This window comes from Enhydra lutris, unplaced genomic scaffold, assembly GCF_002288905.1.
Source record: "Enhydra lutris kenyoni isolate GAN:26980312 unplaced genomic scaffold, ASM228890v2 scaffoldscaffold1, whole genome shotgun sequence".
Classification (NCBI taxonomy): domain Eukaryota; kingdom Metazoa; phylum Chordata; class Mammalia; order Carnivora; family Mustelidae; genus Enhydra; species Enhydra lutris.
In genome coordinates this window covers 89,043,672-89,070,113 of record NW_019154085.1, presented here as the reverse complement: position 1 = coordinate 89,070,113, position 26,442 = coordinate 89,043,672, and the positions used below count along the sequence as shown (strand labels likewise).

The following is a 26,442-nucleotide window of genomic DNA, read 5'->3' as shown; positions in this document are numbered from 1 at the left end:
AAAGACTATTTCTCAATTCTTCTCCACTTCTTCTTTCTCCCAGTAGGGTATTTACAAAGATAGCAAAGAAGATGACACACACCTTAGTGGTAAGAGGAGGGATAGCTATAATCCACATATTACCAAATGAAAAGTTCAAGAGCCATTCTTCGCTTCAAGGGGGACTTGAAGGAGGGATTTGTTTTATTATAGGGTCTACTAATGCCAACTCTAAATCCCCATCCTTTCACAGGAGAGTTTATAAAATCCCTCTTCCATTTGTGAAAAGGAAATTCTCACAATACTGAGGCACAAAATGACATTTATTGACATTAAAAGCCTCATCAGTTATTTCTCAGCAGTCTTTATTCCTTTTCCAGAGGGGTTTAGTGTAATGTTTGGCATGAAGGAAACTGGCACTCTTTGATTTAGTAAAATCTGGCCTGAAATCAGTACTCCAAAAAGTACTTTAAAGCTAGGCATTTTCTTAATATTGGATTGAGTCCTATGGGTGGCTATATTGGTCAGAGATAAGTTTGATTTAACACAAGGTCATAAAGGTTTTTTAAAATGTTCTGCTTTACACTTAAATCATTAGCACTGCATTTGCACTGGAGCACATGTTAGACAGCAATGTATTCAAAATCTGTCTCTTCTTAGCTCACCTAGGCTCCTTGGGTTTCATCTCAGGAAACAGTGGCTACATACCTTCTCAATCATTTTTTCAGCCTTATATTCAACCATTCTTTTTTTTTTTTTTTTAATATTTTATCCATTTATTTGACAGAGAGAGAAAGCAGGAGAGCACAAGCAAGGGGAGCGGCAGACTGAGAGGGAGAAGCAGGTTCCCTGGCCAGGCAAGGAGTCAGACCACGCAGAGCTTGATCCCAGGATCATGACCCAAGTCCAGCCAAAGGCAGATGCTTAACACTGCGCCCCATATCCAACCAGTCTTTAAACAAGCAAGCAATGAACAATTCATGGCTTCATTACTTAAACATCTGGAGCGCTCCATAGAGTTAGTGCCTACACCTAGGAGACGTTCTCAAATTGACCTTTTTCAAGACCAGTTGGGAAAATAACTAGTTTTATTTACTCATCTGTCTTAAACTTCCTACCACTTCCAGATGTTACAAGTAAATGACAGAAACAGAAATGTATTCCCTACTTTCAGGAGCCGATAGTCTAAGAGAAAAGATATTAACAGTGGTTAACAATCACAACAGTTCCTGGCAAGTGTTTTGAGGGAAATCATAAGCCGATTTGCAAAGATGGGAAAGGGCACCCGGCACACCTGACTGAAGATGAGCCCAGTTTGGTAAACAAGCTCCAGGCCCTCTCTATCCCCCATGTTGAGGAAGGAAGATCACAGGTTAGTCTAAAGGCAAACCTTTATTCTAAAAAAAGACCACCCACTGAAGAGTTTAGAAAGAAGACCTGTTTGGGTTATTTAAAAGCTCATTCTAGTAGCAGAATGGTAAATGGACTGAACTTTCTACTACTTTTCAGTGAACAAAATTATATAAATACCTACTTCCAACATTGACAATAATGATGATGTCATCTCTTCTTTGGTACATTCCATTAAATAGGGCCAGTATGGGTGGGATGATATTTTCATTGCTTTTATATAGGGCTATATAGTTTTCAAAATGTAGAATTTTGAAAAAATTCAGTAAAGAATTAAAATATTTTCTGTGGAATATGCTACATAGAGTGAGTGATTTGGTAGCCACTTAAGAATGAGAGACAAATCTGAAGTTGTTAAACATTTGATTTGAAAGGTGATCAATCACAATGTTATAATTGTTATAAGCTTGTAAATTTCCAGAAATAATTCATTAATACAGAAGATCTGATTTTTTTTTATAAACCAAAATAACTTTATATTTCAAAAACTTTTCAGGGTCTAGAATTAAGATTAAATCTACTGCCTAGCAATGGTTTGTGTTTTATATTATGTTCATATTTCAATTATTAATATGACTATTTTTCTTCATAAAACATTTTAAATAATAGTGTCTTATTTCATGTGTTCCTTAGGGTTGTATACTCTTCTAAGATTACTAAAGGCTAACTTAGATGAAATATTTCTTAACCTGATTTTTTAAAAGTACTTAGATTTATACAGCACGGAAGCTGAACTTCTACAGTATCTCATTTCACTTCACTTAAGGCACTTGTCATCACAAAAAATGAGCCACTGTGTTGCTTGTACACATACTTGCCACCCCCTGAAATCCTGTTTGCTACACTTCAGCTTATTTTTTTTCTTTCTAATATAGAAATGATGGTTTTTCATTACTGTCATTCACACTTTTTTTCGAGTCTAATTTTATCTAGAATGGCCACAATAAGTATTTTTTTTAAGATTTTTATTTATTTATTTGACACAGAGAGAGAGAGAGAGATCACAAGTAGGCAGAGAGGCAGGCGGGGGGGGGTGGGAGGCAGGCTCCCTGCTGAGCAGAGAGCCCGATGTGGGGCTTTATCCCAGGACCCTGAGACCATGACCTGAGCTGAAGGCAGAGGCTTAAGCCATTGAGCCACCCAGGTGCCCCCACAATAAGTATTTTTAAAATAGTAAACAATTAGTAAGTTGTGTTTTCCTGCCATCCATACAAATAAGTTAAAGAAATGAGAATTAAACAAAAGAAATAAAGATTCCAAAATGGGCAACTGAAAAAAAAATCACGAAAGTGAACTCACTTTCATTAATAATGTTGTGGAATAATTAAGTTTTAATTCTGTAAAGTGCTATAGAATTTGAAAAGCATTTTGATTTTTCTTATTCAGTTTTAAAGCGTTATTTATTTATTTCTTTGAGAGAGAAAGAAAAAGAGAGAGCATGAGCAGGAGGAGCAGAGGGAGAGGGAGACAGAATCTCAAGCAGACTCCTTGCGCCTGCCAAACCCAACAGGGGGCTCAATCCCAGAACCTGGAGATCAGACCTGAGCGGAAACCCAGAGAGTGACACTCACCTGACTACACACCCCAGTGGCCCTTCTTGTTCAGTTTTAAAACAACTCCATATAGTAAGCTGTCTTTAATTACATTTTACAGATCCCAAAAATTCAGTTTTGGAGATAATAGGTGATTTGGTCATGGCTGCTAGGAAGTAGCAGAAGCTGGAGCCTGGATACAAAGCAAAATCTCTGAATTCAGGGCTACTCTATATTCCACTGTAACTTTTATGCCATTGATACACAAAATATACCAGAATTTAATACCTTCCATTTTTTGTCACTTCAAATATACCATTGCCCAGTGTGAGCAGCCTTTCACCTCCCTGTATGTCATTTTCAAATCTTGGATCATCTTTCATTGCATGCTAAGACAAATTCTAAGGTTTAATAATTAGTTTTTAATTTTATTTAATTTTTTAAATTAAATTAAATTAAATTTTAAAAAATTTAATTTAATTTAATAATTAGTTTTAATAAAGAAGCCCTTGAAAAATCTAGTAGCTGTAAAATTTCAAAGGTAAAAATTACATTATGTCTGATATGTACTAAGTGGTTTTATGCATCCTCTTTAAAAAGTGATTGCATATATATATTAACTGATTTACCTGAAATAGTGAATTAATGGAACACATACATGTCATTATAAAAAAATATATTATAAAGTCAATATAAAGCTTTATATTTAAACTGTTATATTGCCTTAATTACAATAGACAAATATCCTAAATGTAAATAAATGTTCTTTTCTGATTAAGTTGATTCACATAGTTGATTAATTCTGTGCAAAGATGAACAGGAAAGAAAAAGGGAGAAAGTAAGAAATTTTGATATATTTTAAAGAATTTATATTTACGGGATGCCTGGGTGGCTCAGTTTGTTAAGCAGCTGACTTCGGCTCAGGTCATGATCCCGACGTCCTGGGATCAAGACCCACATCCGGCTCCTTGCTCGGCGGGGAGCCTGCTTCTCCCTCTGCCTCTGCCTGCCATTCTGTCTGCCTGTGCTCGCTCTCTCTCCCTCTCTCTCTGACAAATAAATAAAATCTTTAAAAAAAAAAAAAAAAGAATTTATATTTACTTTTACTTTTATTTTGCAATGTTTTCTGGGCTAAAATAAAATAATACCACTCAGTAAGGTTTTTAAAAAGATGCATAAGTAATAATTAAAGACATACATTTAAATAAAAACAAATTAGATTATGTTCCTAAACATTTTGCTCTATTTTACTATTATAATTTTTAGACAAAAGTATTATACCCCAAGAATTTAATGCCACTAATAAATATTAATTGTCCCAAAGAGTTTTCTAATATATTCTTTTTTTTTAATCAAATACCATTCCCTTAAAAAAAATAAGGGGCATAAGATGGCTCAAATATAAAAATTAATTTATAGGGAACTCTCAACAAATATAAAATAGATGTGTTCTCTGAAGTGAATATGTCTGATGATTTTAGAGCCTCTATAATTGTCCTAAATTATTTTTTTTCTAAAATAAGCTATTATTCATCTTTAATTCCATGTGAAAGAACAATACTACATTTAATGTTAGCTGGAAAATTAAAAGCAATATGGCCAGTCTCTTCATATTCTCTGCTAGGAGTGTAATTTGCAAGTAATTTATCAATAGATATTTAATAATTTAAAAGAAAAAAATCAGTAAAGCATGGGTTGCAAATGCAACTAACTACTATGCTCCTCTTGGGAGAAAAAAGTCCATCAATGAATGAAAGTAGAATTCACATTTTTAGAGTCCCTCCCATTTTAACGATTACTTCATGGCACCATTGTTCTCATTTCCTATAATTCATTTGAAACCCAGGCTATATGAGAATCTAAAGGACTAAAGTATTAAAGTACTAAAATCAGACAAGGCTGAATGAGAAAACTTGGACATCGAACACTTCTTCATTGACTACCAAGTGGTTGGGATATATACATATGTTTTCCTTTTTCAGACACCCACTTTAATTTATCATTAGTACATTTTTGCAGTGGTTAGCAAGATGAATGAAATCTTTTTTAAAGGGACGAAAACACCCCATGGATGCCCACATTGCTCCCTAAACCTGAGATCTAGTGACTATATTTTCAATTACAGATCTTGGTTAAAACAGGCTTATAGAATTTATTTGCCAAGGTCACTGGAGTTAGAGAATTTGCATATTTCCCTCAACTGACTCCAGGTAAAAACTACTAAGTATGTCAAGTGATGCATGTCTCATTCATTACCTCAGAACAATTTATCTCAGAAACTATGCTTACCCAAGAACTTTCCTAGTAAGTCTCAAGCACTGGCTTCCTTTTCAATGGATTTTTGAGAGACAAATATCTCAATTTTTATGTGACAGGATTCCTCTGTTACAAAACGAAACAAGCTTAAAATAACTCCAAAAAAAAAAAAAAAAAAAAAAAAAAAAGAGCATGATGAACTTATAAGCAGAATGAACCTCAGTGGACTAGGAAAGAGTACATTTAGAGTGGACTTTGGGAGGAAGCAACTATTTCCCAAAGATTGTTATTGCTTAATGAGATCCATGACCACACATCCATTATGTGGGATAAACATGGCTCCCTGCTGACTCCCCAAAGCTTGCTGACAGTTGGTGGTTATGATGTTAACTCACTTTAACACCCTAGAAATGTTTTAATGTCTTTTTCTCCTATTTCTGTAATATTAGGGCAAGGCTTGAATATACCATGTAGAAAATATAATAACAAGATTAAAATAGTATAACTTGGACAATCTCAGTAGCAGTCTGTATTGCGTATAGTAGCAACCTATAAGTGATGCTTATTTTAAGAGAGGATCTTCTTCCATTTTTGAAAAACAATTTTTGTAGCATCTATAAATTGATCAGATATAAAAAATCTTCAAATATTGGCTTATCCTAGTAAATTATGTTCCTTCAGTAAAGGAAACCCAAGATTAATATTGTACATATTTTGCCTCCAACTATTTGTTTTTATTGCTTTGTAGGAAAGCAAAAGTTTAGTAGTTTTGGCTTTAAAAATACAAAAATAATGAAAAAACATACTTTTAAATTTTCAGATTATTTTATGTAAAGAGTAGCTCTTCCTACTGAGAAGTAAAACATGCCTATTGGGCATTCCTCATAGTCCCCTTACCCAAAGAGAAAATAATAGCATCAGCAAAGTACAGTGTTAACATTCAAAAACGGTATCTGGTTTAGTTGTTTTCAAAAGCTATATAGAATAATACGTGTCATATTAAAAGACACAAATATAACCCTTGATTTTTCTCTTCATTCTGATCTTCTGACAGAAGATCTTTAGCACACACACTTTGATGAGAAAGCAAACTACATTTTATGTAAATTTATCACTTAGATGCATTAAACATTTACTTGGTATTATATAATCACATCATTCTTCCTGGAAAAAAATAGTATTTTTAATAAGTACAGTAATACCTGTGGAGAATTTAAAAAAAAAAAAAAAGCAGATGTTCCTCCTGTCCCACCTGCTTATTCTGTAAGGTAAATACAAAAGCCTTATATGGGTAAAAATGGATAATAAAAACTTGGAAACTTTGGTTTTTTACTCATAAAAGCAAAAAAAAAAAAAGTCATTTTATTATTACCACCAAGATCAGAAAAGTATTCTAGATTACCAATAAATTATTCTTTCTACTTTCAGATACAACATAGCAATGAATCCCCACAGGACATTCAATACAGGAACATGAAGTCATGACCTGATGCACTTTCAGTAAGTTAGCAAGTTGTGAGAGTAACTCTGTTTTAATGTAGTGAAAATGTCATTTTAAACTATTTGAAGAAAAAAATAAATTATATTTCTAGAGACTAACATCAGAAGAAAGTATGAAAATTTATATTGAAATTTATTCCTTGACAAGTTTCTTTCCTCCTGTTATAAAGTAGTTCATTAATTAAAGAATTTTTTTTAAGATTTATTTATCTATTTGAGAGAATGAGTAGGGAGGGGAGGCAGAGGGAGAGGGAGAATGAAACCAAAGCAGACTCGTGCTGAGCATGGAGCCCAACTAGGAGCTCAGTCTCACGACCCTGAGACCATGACCTGAGCCAAAACCAAGAGTCTGATGATTAACCAACTACACCACCCAAGTGCCCGTATTTAGATTTTAGATTATTTCTTTTAGAGGTTACTTTAAAAAGCCTACCTTAGAACCACTGAATTATAAAGAACAACATTTTCTGTACATCTTATTGCTCAAGAGTTCTTGAATTAACCACAGTGAACCACAGAACTACTTATTTTAGGTCAATTCTCTTGCACCTCACTGACTTTGTACCTGCAGTTCCCTATGTTTAGAAGGTTCCCATCTAGGACATCAATAGCCTACATTACATCTTTATGCTAATTAGAAAAAGGAACCCCTCTGGTCCACTGTAATCCCAGATGAGGGCACAAAGCTTGGTAAGCAGAATGAGATGTGGATGTCATTCCTCCCTACCATTCCTCTGCCTAGTCCTTTTGCAGACTCTGCAATGGTCCTAGTCTTCTTACTATAATTTCTCTTCTTTCTATAATTTCTCTGGCTTCTAAGAGTTATTAACTGTAGGCAGTAAATGTAAATATACAGTAATAAAATCTAATAATAACTAGAAGGGTGATTGTGAGTTGGTGGTTTATATATCTCTATTCTATATTTACATCTCTTTGAGTTTTTTTGCAAATAAGCATACAGAATTTCAAAGAGATTATGTATCCTGGCCAATGTGACACAGCTAATAAGTGATAAAGCTTGGATTGGAATCCAAACTGACTGACTTCAAAACTTAATCTCTTAATCTCAACCCTAATATACGTTTTATGGTTTGTTTCATTTGTTTTAGTTTTTGTGTTTTTGTTTTGTTTTGTTTTGTTTTAATTACTGGGAATAACTCAAGTGTAGGTTCCTGGATCTTGTATGTATTTTTCTCTCCTTATACTGGAGTGTAGAAAGTACAAAATGATCTTGGGACAAAGAATTTGGAGAGTTTTTAGAGAAAGAGAGCCTTTTGCCTGTGGATGTCTTAACTTTGTTTATTAGAATATTTATAACCTACTAGAAGGATTTAAGAATGCTGTCTTCCATTTATATCATACCATATGGGAGCACATTAAAACAACCAACCAACCAACAGACAGGAAACATTAGTCTGTTACAATGGGGATCCTGGGATGAACAGTATTGCTTTCTGTTCATAGAATAAATGCCATTCTTAAGCATTTCCATCATACAAGACCATATGACAGAATACATTACCAAAGCAACCATTATTACTACTACTAGTACTAATAAACTTTCATTAATTGAGTGCCTACTATAAAAGGACACTTTATAGGTATTTTCTCAAAACCTCAAATCTTTATGGTAACTATCACTGCATTTCATCTATAAGGAAACTGAGATTTGAAGAGATAAAGTAATTATCAAAGATAATACAGCTAATAAGTGCAGTCTTTTCTTCTACAATAGGACACCATATTACTGCCAAGCATTTCAGCAAAGCCAAAGCTATACTTTCTGTCTCTCTCAATGTTTGCATTATTAATTCTACTATGTATACACATATCTAATATCACCTAGGAAATATTCTGTCCAGAAATATTCAACTGGAATCTAGTCTAGCTGGTAGATCTAATACCCAATTTATAAAAAGCACTGGTGAAACAGGACCAAGATAAATAAAATAATGAGAAAATAAATTCAGAATACAAGATATTCTATGCTTGGCAGAATCATTTCAAAAGATAAAGATCAAGAAAAAAATGTGATGGGGTGTTGTTCAATATAAATGAATTAAGAGACAAAATAACAAAGAAAAAGCATGATCTATGATTACCTAATATTTAAAAAGAAAAAAAAAAGACTTAAAAAACTCTATAAAATACATTTGGGGAAAACTGGAGAAATGTAAAATGATCCAGTAAAATCAAACAAAGATGATGGTAAATGAAGGAAATGATCATTTTTGCTGGAGGAATCAAGGAAGATGTCATGGGATGAAAGGAATTTATTCAACATATACCAAGAGATTGCTCTGTGATTTTTCAGCCTAAATTGATTTCTTCATTGTCTAAATTCTAACCCTAACAATAGCATTTTAAAATAAATATTGCTATGTAACATTCTCTAATTATTTCTAATATGTAAACCTCTTCTCTCCAGGATTTCATCTTCTATTCTAATGGACTCTGCAGTGCTCAGTACAAGATTACTTAGTTGACACCCAAGTAGATTGAGGCAACAGATATTTTTGTAGATATAGGATCTACAAGTCCTCCTCCTATGTTAACACAAAGCAATATGTACTGCAATAAAACTCCAGTGTAAATTAAAGGATTAAAGGATTTTTTCAAGTTAGTTGTAGCTCCATGCTCTTTTTGCAAAATTCAATCAAACTAGATGCTAATAAAAATAAGTTTGCCATTAGCCAGCAGGGGGAAGAAAGATCCTTCAGTGGTTACAGAATACAGCTTCAACACATCTTGGTGAGGTAGGAGTCTTTATGCATTATTCTCCTTATTTTACCAGGCAGGAAGTAGACACAGAGAGAGGCTAAGTGACTTGCCCAAGGACAAAGAATGAGTCAGATGCAGAGCTGGGAATTGAGCCCACTTCTCCTGGTTCCCAGTGTACAGCTTTTCTCAGCAAGCCATAATGCCTTTCAGATGGATCATTTCCTAAAATGTATTAAGTTGTTAAAAATTCAATATGGGTGTTGCATTGCTTTCCAACTAGTTCTGTTTCTCACTACCTTCCTAGAGCTATTATCAGAAGCTAAACTGATGGTTGGATCAATAATCTCACATCTAAATTTTTTTAGACAATATGTCATTAAAACTGGATATATCCAAGCACCTAAAATGAATCAGACTCTTTGGAGAGTGAGGTTGGGTTTGGCTCTTTTAGCAGGTGGGGGAGGATCCTGAAGTGAGGGAAAAAAAACACTGCAGCTCAAAGTTAGGAGAAACTGGAAATGATCAGGGAGAACAAGGCCTCATCAACCACCAAAAAAGCTTAAAAACAAGCAAACAAACTCCAGCAATATGATGTTTGTGGTGGCACTATAAAGGAAGAAAATTAAAAACTGCATACATTGAAAATGTGGAGAGCCTGGACCTTTTGAAAAGATTCTAGACACTTGTTCTTATACAAAGCTATTTTTCATTAGCTGGAATTTTATCCATTGGTTCATTGGTTCATCTTACCCATGAGTCATGGGCAGGAACTATCTTTTTTAATCACAAGACACATATACTGTGCTCCTATTGTGCTAACTAAACTGGAAATGGTAAGTAGGCCAGACACTAACACTCACATAGTCTTCTGACTTGATCACTGGAAACCTCACCAACTCATTACTGTGCCCTTTACTAAAGAACACAGACTCAACTATAGAATCTCTTTCAATACAGCAATGTGAATAACTACCAATCAGTCAAGATCTGTCCAAAAAGATCAAACCATTCACTATCTCTGGCATATGCTTTTCTATTCACTGCCCATTCAAAAGACAAGATACAAAATCAGTACAGGCCCATGGCCTCACCTGCCAGGTCTGATCAAACTCTCTGCAATCATCCCTTATATGACCTGTGAATTACAAGTCATAAGACTTATGAATTATCTAAATTAGATCATCAACTCCCGAGGGCAGAGATGCCTTTAAAAAAAAAAATACCTAACACAGGTTTTCTGAAAAAATATCAATAAATGTTAATTGATTTTATAAAATTATGCACTGTTTAAGAAACTTTGGAGATGATGATATTTTGAATGCCTTAAAAAGCATAATTACCCATAATCACACTAATTCAGAATTTTAGTCAGCAGGTAATCAATCACTGCAGGGATTACTGTATTAAAATTAAAGAACTGAGAAACTGAGGGGCACCTGTGTATCTCAGTTAAGTGGCTACATGCAGCTCAGGTCATGATCTTGGGGTCTTGGAAATGAGCCTGGCATAGGTCTCCCTGTTCAGTGGGGAGTCTGCTTCTCCCTCTCCCTCTGTCCCTCTCCTCCCATTTGTGCTCTCTCTCACATGCTCTCTCTGTTTCGAATAAATAAAATCTTTAAAATAAAAAATAGTAAATAAATATACTTAAAGAACTCAGCAAAATGATTTCTTTTGCAATATCAAAACATATCAGCAGAGGAATTATTCTTGCCATCGTTTACCACCCTTAAGATAATCTTATGACACTGAAGAGAGCACATCCCACCTAAAAGTGTCTGAAGTTCCAATATCCCATGAAATTCATTGGAGTAGTAGTTGATTCCAGGGCAAAAACAGGCAAAATCAAGATGAGCTTGAATCATCTGTTAGAAAGAAAGAAAATGCTCAAAAAAGGATGGGGGTATCTCCAAAGGCACAGTAGCCAATCTGAAAGACTTACCAATGGCCAAAAGTAGAATAATTTGAGCAAGAACTTAAATAATGATAGTATTGAATTATAACACAAACAATAAAATAAATACCTGTGAATCTATACTGATGGGAGGAAAGTAGGAAGGGAGGGAGGGAAAGAGAGAGAGAAAGAACAAAAGAACGAAAGAAAGGATGCCTGGGTGGCTCAGGGGTTAAGTCTCTGCCTTCGGCTCAGGTCATGATCTCAGGGTCCTGGGATGAGCCCCACGTCGGGCTCTCTGCTCAGCAGGGAGTCTGCTTCCCCCTCTCTCTCTGCCTGCCTCTCTGCCTACTTGTGATCTCTGTCAGATAAATAAATAAAATCTTAAAAAAAAAATGGAAGAAAGCAAGCACAATTTTTTCTTACAGAAGAATTCCAATTAATAAAGTAGAAAGAATTAGAAAGGCGTCATCTCACCTAAGTGATCAATTGACATGGATCTCCTGATACCATATGATGATTTTTTTTAAATCTTTTTTAAAGAGTTTGTTTATTTGACAGAGAGAGAGAGATCACAAGTAGGCAGAGAGGCAGGCAGAGAGAGGGGGAAGCAGGCTCCCTGCTGAGCAGAGAGCCCGATGCGGGGCTCCATCCCAGGACCCTGAGATCATGACCTGAGCCGAAGGCAGAGGCTTAACCCACTGAGCCACCCAGGTGCCCCAAAGAGGGCAGATTTCTTATGTGACATTCTAGTCAAAAATATATAACTATGAGAAAATCTTAGGTAAACCAGATTGTAGGAAATCTACAAAATAACTGGCCAGGATTTTTCAGTAGAGCCTAAGTCATAAAAGTACACCAAAGACAGAGATTGTCCAAATATGGAAACTTGATGCAGTATTGTATCCTGGATTGGATGCTGGGATAGAAGCAGTTCATTAGTAGAAAAACTCTTAAAATACAAAGTCTATAGTTGAGTGACTAATATTTACTGTACCAATATTAACTTTTTGTTTTAGTAATTATATTATAGTTCTATAATATGTTAACATTAGGAGCAACTAAATGAAGGGAGTATGGCAACTCTCTGTACTAGTTGTATACATTCTCTGCAAGTGTAAATTTATTTCAAAATAGAAAGTTTTTTTTTTTAAAGCTGATTCAAATAGGCAGTTTGGATGTACTAATTCTTATGTCAACACAGGTATGAAATCTAAAGACAATGCATGGAAATAGAGAACACACTTGGCTCTCATTAAGTCACGGCTTTTCCAGAAAAAGGGAAGATGAAACACAAACCTAAATGCAATCCCATTGGTGTCTCAGCATGAGAATTTGCCTACCCATTAGGATCATATCTCTGACATCTTTGCTTTACTACATTTTTCTCCTTACACACTTTTTAATTTTTCATTCCACATTTTTTTTCTGGAGACAGAGTACAAGGCTAGGAGGAGAGGGAGACAGAGACTCTTAAGCAGGTTCCTCACTCAGCATGGAGCCCCATGCATGGGGTTCACTCTCACCACCCTGAGATCATAACCCCACCCAAAATCAAAAGTAGATGCTTAGCTGACTGAGCCGCCCAGGCACCCCTCACTCCATATTTCAATAATGATGTGTGTGGAACAGCAACATTGTTTTCACCAAATGGCTGTTATTTACCATGTAGAATATTTTTCATGAGGTCCCTGGAGTGCTGAGGCTGACTGAAATCAGCCACATAGTATGTTCTCACCATTATTAAGAGAATTTTGTTTCTTTGGTCACTTTCAGTGGCATGTTTCTGCTCCATGTCACAATTGGGTCTAACAGCATTTATTTTCTGTAGGGTCTTTAAGAATTTTCTCTGTACCCACACTCTCGCCTGATTCAGCCTTATGTCTTAAAGGAGAGAGGAAGTTTCAAAGGCACAGATACAGGACACTGTTGAAATTCATTTTTGATATCCTTCTTCCTAAAGCCATGACCTGTAACAATTATGCACTCCAAATTTCAAGGCATTGTGCTCAGCTCTTTAGGGCCAACTTTTGTTTGCAATGCACACTAATAAAGTGTCCGCTGTGACCCAGTCCAACCCTATGCTGATCCCTGCAACTGTAGGACTTCACAGTGGGCCACAGACTGTCAGCTTGGGTGTTCAATTCATCAGTTTGTGTTTTTGACCGCTACAATATTATTTATTTGGGGTGTGTGTGTGTGTCTGTGTGTGTCTGTGTGCTCATGTGCATGCATGCTGCTTTTTATATTGAGGGTCCATATTTAAAACTTTAGGCATTGAACATAAAAATCCAGACTCTGGGCCACTCTAAAACTTCTTAAAGGCCTGGTAGCCCTTGGCTCACATTCACCCAGGGCCACAATCTGCTCCATTTAAATATCAGCTGCTCCTTTGGACAGTGTGGGTGTTCTCTAATTTACATGTCACCTGGGGCACCTTCTGACTAGCCTGGGTGCTATATGCATTTGTGTTTGTAAACCTTGCCCTATATCTTGTCCTTTAATTCATAAAGTTCAGTCAGATATGTCTGAGTGCCATTACCTAACATGACGAGCAATGAGGTCTAAGCAGCTTTTTCCCTGAGTGGAGATCTCAGAAGCCATAAGCATCCTATTTATCTCTAGGCAACTACAGAAGAATTGTGGCCTATCATTTGCTCTCACTGGAAGGGAGGGAAGAGGGCAGGATTGCTGCTTCAGGTTCCTTTATAGGATTTCTTGCTTTTTAAGAAAATGTTATTATTGTATACTGAGTTTAAAACTCACATGGTTACTCTCAAGCGAGAGTTTGAGACTTGGCGATAGAGCCATTACTGCTGCATTTCACAGGAAAGAGAGTTTTACTAATCCTCTTTGGCATTCATCTCTAAATCTTGGTGAACTTGAGTAGCTTCAATCTCTGAAAGTTTATTTTTGACTTAAGTGATTTTCTTGCTATTGCTGGATTTTTCAGGTGTCTCGCCAGCTTAACTGTTAACTGAATAAGCTTTGTTTATTTTCCTTGGATCTTTATAGCAGGTTTAAGTCTGTTGCAAGGGGTCACAACATTTCCTGCCCAATGCCTTTTATTCTGAGCATGCAGTCAGTAATTATTTCTCGCTTTACCTAAAATATAAATAACTCCCTTATACTCATTTTGAACTTTTTCCCATAGTGCTTTCCTTATGAAAGGAAAAAAAGCCCTTCAGCAGACCTCCGTGTGATGTGAGCAGAGTTCTAGTCAGGAAGCATAAATCATGCCTCATATTCACAAATATACAAGTAACCCTTCCCCTTCCTGCTGTTTTCAATTACTCAGATTAATTTATTTCCAAACTTTTTGGCACCCCTCTGCTAAAGTACAAAGCAAATAAATTTACAGTGAGTCCCAAATTAAATATTAATGCAAAATCTTTCAGCCTCAAATTTCATTTGGTTCAATCACTCAAAAATTTAATAAAATTTTGGTGTTTATTCCATATTTAACTTATTTCTAGGCAAAATGTTGATTTTACTACTGAAATTCTGGAGCCAAATTATTAAAGGGGATTTTGACAATGGGAATGAAAAATAGACTGAACTTAAAGTCATACACAAATTTGATTTCTGCACATGCATCTAGCCAATGTCTACTAAACCTGCATATAAGCTCTTTTACGTGACAAATAAATTGGTTAAGATCTTTTGTTTCAATATCTTTTCGTTGTTGTTGTTGTACCTTATTTATAAAACTTTAAATGCCTGAGCTTTGGCTCTCTTTATTTTAACTTAATGCCTTTAGTATATATCTTCCCTTCTTTAATCAAAAGATATATCATGTTTGAAAACTAAGAAAGCAAATTTTCTTTTTACATCCTATGTAATGATCATGAAGCTTTTCCAAGGTAATTTCTCTGAATGAAGTATTTCCTCCACAATGCTGCTGCTAGCAACATAAGGTAAATAGTGTCAAAAAGTTGACTACTCCCAGGTGCCTTTTTGACACTAGATGACTTGTATAACTGACAAATAAACTGAGTGGGAATATTTGGGGAGCTAAATTTGTACTTTGGAATGCAGATTTGAATGTGAAGTTTTAAAACCAATCTCTGACTTTGTCTAAGGTAGATATAAGGAAAGAGCCAAAAAAGAAAAAGAATAATTGAAAAAAAATCAATGGAATCAAATCCTGAAACAATCTTTAAATAACTTAGGGTGCAGAGTAACTCACTCATCTTCATACAAACAGTATTTCCTTCAAACACTGTATTTCTTTCTTCATTCTCATGGACCTTCTGGGCTTGGATATTTTTTCCTTTCCCATCAGTTTTATAATACCTTTCTCTCAACTCTTTTTCCTTTCTAGCTCCACAAGAACTCAATAGACCCAAATGAGTTTCTTTTGTAGCCATAAGCAATCTTTCCCTAAAAATCCAAACTTGTACAATTGTTAAACTGGTGTTTAACAATTGCTTGTCCTGGTTTTGTTGTTCAGTTGTTTCTTCCTGGTATTCATTGCTTGTCCTGGTTTTGTTGTTCAGTTGTTTCTTTCTCTGGTCTATAAATCACACTGAATGGTACATAGTAGTTACTATAACAGTTATTCAATGAATGTGTGGATAAATACAGAATAATCCAAGGGCCCTGACTGACAAAGAGGAATACCCACTAGGTCATAAATGCTTACCCAGTAGATTTTCCACCATTTACTGTCACTACCCCCTTCCTTTTTAAGGTTTTCTAGGAATTACCAGGCAAGGTAATGAATATAGCCAATAGCAGTATTCTTAACAATTTCTTCCCTTTAATCGAATATTCATTAGTGGGAACTCAACTATCAGCACAAATTCCTCTCAATCATGCAAAGATTTTGGGGACAATGAAAACGGGTTCTTTCTTGAAAACTCTGAGGATCTCAAGGAAAAAAAAATTGCACAAATGAATCTTCATCACATAGGCCAAAGCCTATTCCTTCTGCTGCTATATTCATTTAGATTAGTAGAAATAAAAGAAAAAAAATATTACTGCCATTTTTACTAATGCTTAGAATATCACTAAGTGCATTATTTTAATAAACCCCCAAAGAATATTATGAATCTGACTCTACTAATTCCATTTTACAGACATTGTATGGGAAAACATGGGGTAATAGGGAAGATGGTATTAATATTTCTGAAATATAAGGGAAAAGATAACAAGGCAAGAAATATTGCAGCATCCACACGTGACCCTCACATACTTTTACACTGAGAAACACGTTTCATGCAAATCAATAAAAGGTGCAGCAAAAGGAATGTATTCATTTTTAAATAGCCTTCACTGTTAGCCTTTACCTTCAAAGACAATAGTTTGAGTCTGTATTTAAATCCAGATACAGCCTTATCCTGTAGTACCAGGCAATAAAATATGTTGCCTGGTACTACATTCAGTATTATAGAAAATCTCCCTAAATTAAAGATATGATTTCTCCTCTACCTAGTCCTCATCTACATTGCCATCTCCTCATTTAAGTCACCAACATCTCTCTCCAGGACAATTCTGACAGCCCTTTAACTAGATTACTGTATCCCTCTTATTCTCCTTCATTCAGCAGCAACAAGCATGAGCTCTTAAAAATCAAGTGGTGTCATGTCACCTCTGATTAAACATTCATTCGCTGCCTGTTGTAATAATAACAAAACCCAAATGCCTCACCTTGATCTGCATTGTCCTGTGGACCTGTTTATGGCTTTACCATATATATGCCTTTTCCAGCTCATACTCTTTCCCAAACACGCAGAGTTCACTTCAAACATACAAACAGACTTTCTCACTCTAGAACACCAAATGCTTGACTCCCTCTCAAGGGTTTGCATGGAAAGCTTTTCCTTCAGAACTACTCATACTTGTTCCCTCTCTTTCTTTCATCTCAGCAAATAGGTCATCCTTCTCAAAAGGCCTTCTGTGATTATAGCCACCAATTACTTCTCTCAATTACATCACATTATTTTTTATTTCTTCTTAGAACAAAATATTATTTGTTTGCTGATTGTTTCCCCCTACACTAAAATATAAGCTACATCAAACCAGTCGCATTGTCTAACTTGCTCACTTGCCTCATCCCCAACTTTCAGAACAGTACGCAGCACATCATTTGCTGTACTTTGCTGAATGAATGGATATGTAAGTGAATGATCCACGTGGATCCACATCAACCAACCACATGGATTAGGAATCATATGAATTCAGTAGGGAAAAAACTGAAAAAAATTAAAGCATCTAGAAAATATAAGGGATTTCTGGTTTTATAGTGAAATATAGGATTTAATATGTTTTCACATACATTATTTTCCTTGCTGTCATGGAAGGTGGAAGGGGGCACCACTTTGTCTCTTTTATGTAATTGGTTGGAGTGGTTTTCTGGAAAACTCTGGTGGTGTTTTCACAGGCACCCAGATTAAAATACACATAAAAGAAAACCCCCATGCTCTTTAGATCATTATGTTTCCCCAGCAGTGAGAGAAAGCAAGAAGAATGGAAAAAGTGGTAAGATTTTGGTTCTTACACTATTAAGGATTAATTCCAAAAGACTCGACAATATCCTTAACAAGCGCAAATAGGAAGAAAACATCCTAGTAGGGGAAAGAACTATTTCCAAAGATGGACAGATGCAGAATGTTTAAATTCTAAATTCCACCTGTTCTTCATGTTAGCTAATGTTGAATTAAATCAACCTATTTTCCCCCAAGTATGATATGTATCCACTAACATTATGTGTCATTAGCATGGTGTTGGTGAACTACTAGCATTTTGTTAAAATAACAGCAGGACAAGGACTCAGCAAAAGGGCCTGAATTCTGAATTAGTAATTCTATCTATAAATCTAGTTGTTTTTTTTTAAATCTGAGAAATACAAATGCCCAGTAGGCATGATCATAATATTTTCACCTGAAGAGACAAAAATCTCACCCATGAGCTGGCATCGTTATCCCTGTACTTTCAAGAGCTTAATTATGAGAAAATGCCTTAAAAATTAATAGAGTTGAATAAAGTGGAATATTTTAATAAAGCATACTTGCTACTTTAACATTTTCATACCAATAAAATATACCATTAAAAGCTTTAGGAAATGCACACAAGGTCTTAGATAATCTAAAAACCAAATCTTTTTTTAAATTTCAGAATACATATTTTAGCAAAAGTCTGAGATTCCTAATTGCCTCAGTTATTTGGTCTGTATAGATGGAAGTTTCAATAAATCCTTACTGTCAATGCACCACTCCAGCATCTTTGTCCTTCCTCTCCTTATACAACCTTATTTTTAAAGAAAACAAACCATTCTAAACCCATTTCTGTTATATGTCTTATACCTACAGTTTTTCTTTCTCACAAATATCTTAAAATACCCTTGGAACACTCAAAGCAAGCAACCACAACTAAATTTCACTTCTCCTCTTCTCCCCCACCCCATTTTTAGCTATCTTTTCTCATTTTAAGAAAAAAAAAAAGGCTATGATAACAAATTGTCACTAAAGAAAAACTCAGCGGTAGAAAAATTCTTAAGGAATTATGTATTCATATTTCTAAAGTTAAGCTGTCTTGGAAGTCTTGAAGTATGTCAATGCAATGTAGAAAAGTTAGGAAGGAACGTCCTATTGATTGTAAGAATAAAACAAGAGACGATCTGTGGTACCTTGATCTTACCTAAAGAAGAAAAGTATTCTTTCGACTAAAATGAGGTCGTGTTTCAACAATACCTGTCTTTGGTCTGAAGGCTAAGCCAGCCAGGACAATGAGGTGCTTGCATCTCAGGAAGGGATGTCTGACTGTTAATAAGAATGCATTGTGAGATAAAATGTAATGCCGGCACCTTAGCAAGGCAACACGCTCTATCTTCTTCAAGTTTTTTTTTTTTTTTTTTCTTTTTTCTCTTACTTAATAAAGTTAGAAGAAATCTCATATAAAAGGTACTTTCTCAACTCGTTTTCTATAAAGGATATAGTTATAATATTAGTCATGTATAAATGGAAACTTTCATACATACATGATTATATCCGAGAAAAATAAGATTAAACAGATGACTGTACAGTAAGAATATATTAATCGAATTACTTTTCATTCTTTCTACAGGTAAACACACCTTTGGCAAGTATTGCATATTTATAACTATTTAGAAATATTCGAGAAACCCCAAATATTCTACAAATACATACAAATATGAAAGCATAATTATTGAACAATAGAAGTAACACAAGCATTATGAACTTCATCATTAGCCTTTCGCACTGGTGATACTTATAAGAATCTGACCTACTGGGAAATCAACAGCCAATGAATGGCCCCATTTATTTAACTATGCCATTGCATTATCTAACCATAACTGGATATCCAATTGCAGACTGAAAATAAGTTAATGTGACTGCATGAGAAAGTTATTATACTCACATTTATAAACACACTAAATCCTGTTATCTATTTTATCACTGCAATGATTTCTACTATATATCCTGTGTTGAGAAAAGTCTTAACTTTGAAATAATATTTAGGAATATACTTTAATTTTTAAAAATATTTTCCAAAATGAGAAAAATAAATTTGTTAATAAAGTCAATAAAGAAAAATAATAAATTTCTAATTACTTTCAATAAAGTAATTATCTGAATATGAATGAATTGAGAGCATATACTTATTTGTATTCAGTATTAATTTAGATTCTTATGCTAACACATGATAAAAATATATATTACTACCAAAATATATTACATTTCTCTGTTATGACAGGAATAATGGCAAAGGTACATATTACTTACTCTACAAGGTATAGAAGGTAACTGTCATGCATAAGTGTTTTAGGAAAATGTATTGTTTTTGTTATTTTTCCACAAAATTCAACTTTAGGCTTTTAATGCAAGATCAGTTCTATTGTTTCACCTCATCTGATTGGCTACTATCTAAAACTGTGATTCCCATTTAGTTACTAGTCAGTTTCATCAATTAGTTTAGTCAGGAAGCTCAGTCAAAATAATTGGGTTTGTATAGAGATAGCCTAAATCAATAGGATGGAGAGAGAGACATAAACTATATTTTGGTATCACTGAATTCAGAACAGAGCAATAAATAATACATATTTTCTAACTTGGCCTTGTAGTTATGCCAGGGGGGAAATGGGAGGCCACCAAATCATTTATGAGGAGAAAATATAGATCTAAAATTGTGAAGGCAGCTTATAGCAGAAAAACTTCTAATAGAAAAATATATACATAAATTTTGGAGGTCTAAGCTTACTTGTTCTGATGTGTTGCAAAATTTCCTGAAGGCTTCATTCCCCTTTCTATAACATGAAGCGTTCAGATGTACTTGGAGAGATTAAGATTTCATTAAAATGAAAGAGCACAAAATTGTGAGAACAGTGATTAAATACTATGGCAAGCACAATACTTTTCAAAAACAAGTGAGGAAGATACACTCATTGGCACATGTGGATTAGTCCAAAAGTAACTTTTTAAAACTCTAATTTTTTATTTAATATTTAAACAATAGAAGCCTCCCCTCCCCCAAGGAATTAACAAGCTCTAAAGATCTCCATCCTTAATAAAACAACTGGAAAATGTTCCCCAGAGCCGGTAGACCATTAGATTTGTGGTTGGTATGTGGCAATTTCATCCCAATGCATCTAGTTAATGGGTTTTTATATAGGTTAAATTTGGAGGATATCAGTCCACATGGAAATATTAAAAAAAAAAAAAAGATTAAAAAGTATCCCAGTACTTTTCTGTTTGATTAGTTTTATCCTCCCTTCCCCATCAAAAAACAAGCAACAAAAACAAAAACACCTTGTTATTTGCACTCTCTGTGCATTAAGGTGGTTTTTGTCATTATTCTTGGATTAAATATGGGGACCCAGATTTCTCATTCTAGGTAGTTTTTGAACTGCCTGGAGTAAATATGATGATTTTCCCGATAGAAGTTTTGTCCAGTACGTACTCTGGTTAACTCATTGTAAGAGTACTCAAACTTTCACTTTAGTTTTGTTTAGCATTCCAGCTACTAAAAACATTGTTTCAAATTACAAGCATGGAGGGCATCATAATTACAGGTATATTGAAAGCAAATGCATTTAACATTTATATCCTCCACTGTCAGATTTTGTTACAACAAAATATTTGTTACATTGGAAATTCACCATTAGAATATTGACTGCATGTTGGGTTTTAGGAGTTGAAAAATAATTGTTAAAATTTTTCCATTTCACATTTTTGTTTTTCAAGGAGGCAATATCACAAAGATAGACATGTATTTTCTGGAATTTGAAAAAATGAAAGCTTCATATAAAAAAAATCTCTAATTTTCAGGCTAGAATAGTGTTTTTAAAGAACGTTTGTGCCAGGGCAGCCATTTTAAATAAGATATGTATATATAATCTTTAAAGAAGATTTTAGATATATATGTTATGTAAGATAATATATATTATGTATATAGTATACATATAATAGGTTGCACTCACAGCTAAATTAATTTAATGACATCATGTTGGTACAATCATGTTTAACTTTTAGCATTAATTCTACTTTCATTGAATGTACCTATCTAAAATGAAGACAAGTGTTTCCTTTGTACAAGAATTGTTTTGACAGACAGCTACAGAAGATAGAGAAATCTTTCAATACATCTGGTTGGTACTTTTTACTATACAAAATCCCTATTACTAGGAAGGAATTGAAAAAAGGGGAGTGTACATTTCATATAAGATGTAAAAATTGATACTAGAATCATAAAAATAAATTGATCATAATAATATATGGAATGGAGGGAAGATATAGAGATCCCTCACCATTGTAATTTTTGTAGAAGACCAAATAATGTTCAGTCCAGGTAACTTTAAATGGAACCTATCTTTAAGGTATACCCAAGGCTCAGAAAAGAAAATGACAAGGCAAATAGTAAGAAATCAATGTCCTGGATCCAATACACTTGCAAATTAAAAATTTCTGCATGTCTCCATCATGAATGACAAGTAGTATTTAGAAAGTGTCATATCATGCTTAAGAATATATTCACCATATCACTCATCCACCCCCCTTTCTAAGAAGATAGACATCCTTCACTTCCACTTTAAAAATATCACTTCCATCTTAATAACTCTCGCATTCTTAACATTTGGGTTTTCTGCAATATTTGCATGTATCTCCCCCCTTTCTTAGAGGTTTAATTATATCCAACCTCACGTTGATGGAAGTTTCTTTATATTATCTTTATACTGCAAACATTTTCATAAGATATTTATTATGAAATGAGAAGAAAATAATTATTTTAGGAATTATTATTTTCTCTAAAGATACTTTAATCTCTTTAGGAAATATTAATTTGGATTTAGTCTTTTCCTAAATTTGCTTTTTTTCCCATTTTTCTTTCCCTCACTTACTCTGTTCACTGCAATTCACATTCTTTCTCCTGTTTTAACACGTTGAAATTGTTCTTTGTTTTCCCATTGTCTCCTTCCATTCTTACCAGTTTCAATTTAAGCTTGAGAAAAGATAGAAAGAAGAAATCTCAAAGATTACAGAGACTTCTTCAAAACAAAACTTTTATGTTTGTGGAATACAAAGAAACATGGATTTCAGTTCATTCTTCTTTAAGTAAAGGAAGATTAAAATTTTGACATACACATGATTGCCATTTTTAAATGGCTTTAGAGACATATACATTTAAATGATTATAACAGCATGAACTTTAATTGTTTGAAAATATGTTTCCCCATCTTATCAGACTCAGGAATTTAAATGAGACTAGTTTTGGGTTTCTCAATCCCTTTTATTTTCAGAAAATTTGACAATTTAAAATATACTTCCTTTTAAGTCTTAATCCCTATCAAGCAATACTTTGATATGATATGACATTGTTATATGACACATTGGTTGATCCTAAGTGAATATGATTTATCCCTCACATTTTGCTGTTAAGAGTTACAAAGATGTTTCCTTTTTTCAATGTGATGAAATCTAATAAGAACTGACATGTACATTAGCTTAACTCTGTATCAAAATCAATATAAACCAAGAAAATAAACAACATAGAATTAGAAGGACAAGTGCATGTGTAGATCAAACACAAGCAAATGCCTCAAAATATTCTTCTGTTTAAAAAAAAGAATGTTTGAGCTTATGCTCAAAAAAATTAAAAACAAGGAGCAACACAGGTAGAAGGTAATACAACCATTTCTATCTAGTTCACACAGTTTAAGAAGTCACCCATTACCCAATATATATTTGGAGAACCTGAAAGTGATTTCTCATTTTCTGGCATGAAGCTAGCTCCTGCACCACAAAACACACCTGTGTAATCCACATGCCTATTTTATTCCTCAAGGACAATTGACATAAGCCAGTGCAGAAAACTACATCTCATTAACCTCTTTCTTGAGTTTATATTCCCATATCATCTGTTTCAGCATTTCACTGAGGAAAGTTTGTCATAATGCAGCAGCACTTTCTTTTTTAACTTTAAACAAGATTTCTCTTTTTTTCCCCTTTTTTTCAAAATAAGACCCACCCTTTTTACTTTTGATAGATAACTGGGACAATTTTAGCTCCTTCCTAACAGTTAGGAAAGTTGTGTTAAATATACGTAATAGTGGCAAAGTGTTGGTCTACGACTATTTTTACTTGTGCTATCTTATAATAGTACTTTTTATACTGATATGATGATATATGACACTATTTTAGTTCAGGAAAAAGTAACAATTCTTTTCCATATGCCCTTTTTATATCTTAGATGTCCCTGTCCCTCACAGAACTAAATTTGCATCAAATTGTTATCTTTTAAGATATGTAGTTTTCTATCTAAGGAGAAAATCGGAGGTCTGTATGTTTACCTTTTTATGATATATATAATTCTCTTCAGGTATTCATTCTAATCATTGCAGTGACAACTCTTTCCCTCATAAATACATCCAAAATCACTGAGGACTTAGTTCTAGATGAGGTCAAATTTGCAGAGATTGGGCACTTAATCAGAAAAAGCCCAAGAGCAGGAGTGTGCAGTGCCATTATATTCTGCTAGCTCACAGGGCTGAAAAGCTTCATTCCGTTCTTCTGCTCTGGTCCAACTTCAAAGATTCTTCCTAAGAAAGGTTGAGAGCTGATTGTTCCAGATCAAAGACATCATCATTTCAAGTTAGAGCTATATGCTTCCATTTTATCAGTATAGTTTTCAACTATTCCACACCAACTTCAAGGCAAGTTAAGACAAGTTTAGAAGCTATGTGGTTAGGTGGCAATGTTATGTTTAAAAGATTATCACTCAGTTAATGTCAAATTTTCTAAAGGAACTAATATTAGTCTCACCACTGGTAAAGGAAATGTGTGAGCACATTATAAAGATCATAATCTGGTTGCCAACAGCAGATTGGATAGAAAGACTACAATTCATTCTCCTGTTCTCTCCTATAATGAAGCAATAATTTTCAGTCAATTCATAATTCGCTTCATGTGAACACAGTCACTGAATCTCTCAATGCAACATTTTGCCTATTTACCTGACATTGGGATCCAGGATCCTTTCTATCTTTGTTACTTCTTTTTTTTTTTTTTTTTTTTTTCTAATTAAACATCACTGACAACAACAGCAAACCAAAATATTATCAGTCAATACGAATATATATATGTATATATGCATATAAAGCCTAGATCCATGATACTCCTGATTTTACTCTAGGGAGTTAACCATTCCAATGCCAGCGGCCCAAATATTCATCTACCTCCCCCCACCTTTTTTTTCATTCGTGCAACTGTTGTCAAAGATTGTCAAACTTGCACAGGGATTCCTGGGTTTCCAGATCAAAAGTTTACACAATCTAGGTTTATTAACATTCCTACCTCCTCTCTCCTCGGCTCCCCATATACATTCCCATTTAAACTTCTACCATTCATCAGCTATTTTGAAACAAACAAACAAGCAAAAAAAACAATGGCAAAACGCCAATGGTGGGTAAACAACGTCATCTGGTGCCATGAGCTGTGCCACAGACCTTCAGAATCAAGAAAGTCAAGTTCAAGCAGGTGCCTGAGCCCAAAAGCGCCCTGAAAGCCTAAGCCTCTGCGCTGATGACTGGAATCTCACTTGAGTCTGCCTCAGAAGGGGCTACAGAAACGAAAGGGGCTTTAGTGGGCGCTTTCCCCCGTCCACACACCCTGGGTGCAGCAGGTAGGGAAGTTAACCTCGAGCTAACTTGACGGAGCACACACAACGCGGAGAAGCCGGAGCCTGCAAAAGCTAAAAGCTTGAGACTCCGCGCCTACGGAAGTCTTGGAAAAGCGAATTCTGATTCCAGCATCTGCAGCGCTTGGGTGCGCGGGCAGAAGCGCGCAGTCAAGTCCAAACGGTCCCAGTGGGGGACAAAATAAGGGCTGGTAAATGGCCAAAGAAAAAAGCTTGGTGGGGAGGAGGAAGGAAGCCGAGGGCTCTTGCACCTGGTTCAGAAATCGCCCACCGCACCTCTCACCCCATCGAGGCCGGAGCTCAGTGGCCAGCCAGTCCCGGGGAGCGGGGCCACAAGGACTTAAGTTTCACACTCACTTATCTACAAGCATCGCCCATCAGGAAAGCCGAGGAAAAAAGGGGACGCCAGGAGGGAGTTATTTCCTTACCTCGGTCTGCTCCCACGGTCAGCACCTGGGCGACAGGCAATAATCCCGAGAGAGTGAGTAAGGCGAGGAGGAACTCGGACATTGTGGTCGCTCGGTAAGGAAGCCTGCGCTGGAGACTGCTCCGCGTCGCCCTCGGCCCGGCGGCGGCGGCGGCTCGGAGCCCCGAATCGAGCAGCGTCATTTACAAATGTCACTGGAAATTCTTCAGCTCAATGAGCCCAGCCAGTCCGCCTTCTCCTGCCTGGAGCAGGATGTGGAAGGTGTACGGATGCGCGCGTGGGGGAGAGAGAGAGTGTGTGTGAGCGCCAGCGAGCCGCTCCTGTGTCTTGACTTTTCAATGCAGGGTACGTCTGATCTTACATCACGCAAAGAGGGGCAGTGAGAGATGCCAGCGGATGGGAATTCACTGATTAATCACCGAATCCACCACACACCCCTTCGTCGTCCACATAAATCACATCTATTACTTAGTAAGAAGCATTTAACACAACAGGAAAATACCACCGCGAACTGAGAGCACCACAAATCACAATTATTTCAGTCTCCTTGAAGGGAAAGTAACTCCAAAGCT

At 35.3% G+C, this 26,442-nt stretch overlaps 1 protein-coding gene across 1 annotated transcript in view; it reads right to left on the bottom strand.

Annotated features, from left to right (window-relative positions):
• Positions 1-26,052, bottom strand: part of LOC111140884 (LDL receptor related protein 1B) — a 1,957,146-nt gene extending 1,931,094 nt beyond the window's left edge. The window contains exon 1 of the mRNA XM_022493131.1: positions 25,872-26,052. Within this exon, the coding sequence (XP_022348839.1) occupies positions 25,872-26,052 (181 nt within the window). The remainder of the gene's footprint in view (positions 1-25,871) is intronic.
• Positions 26,053-26,442: the final 390 nt, after the last annotated feature.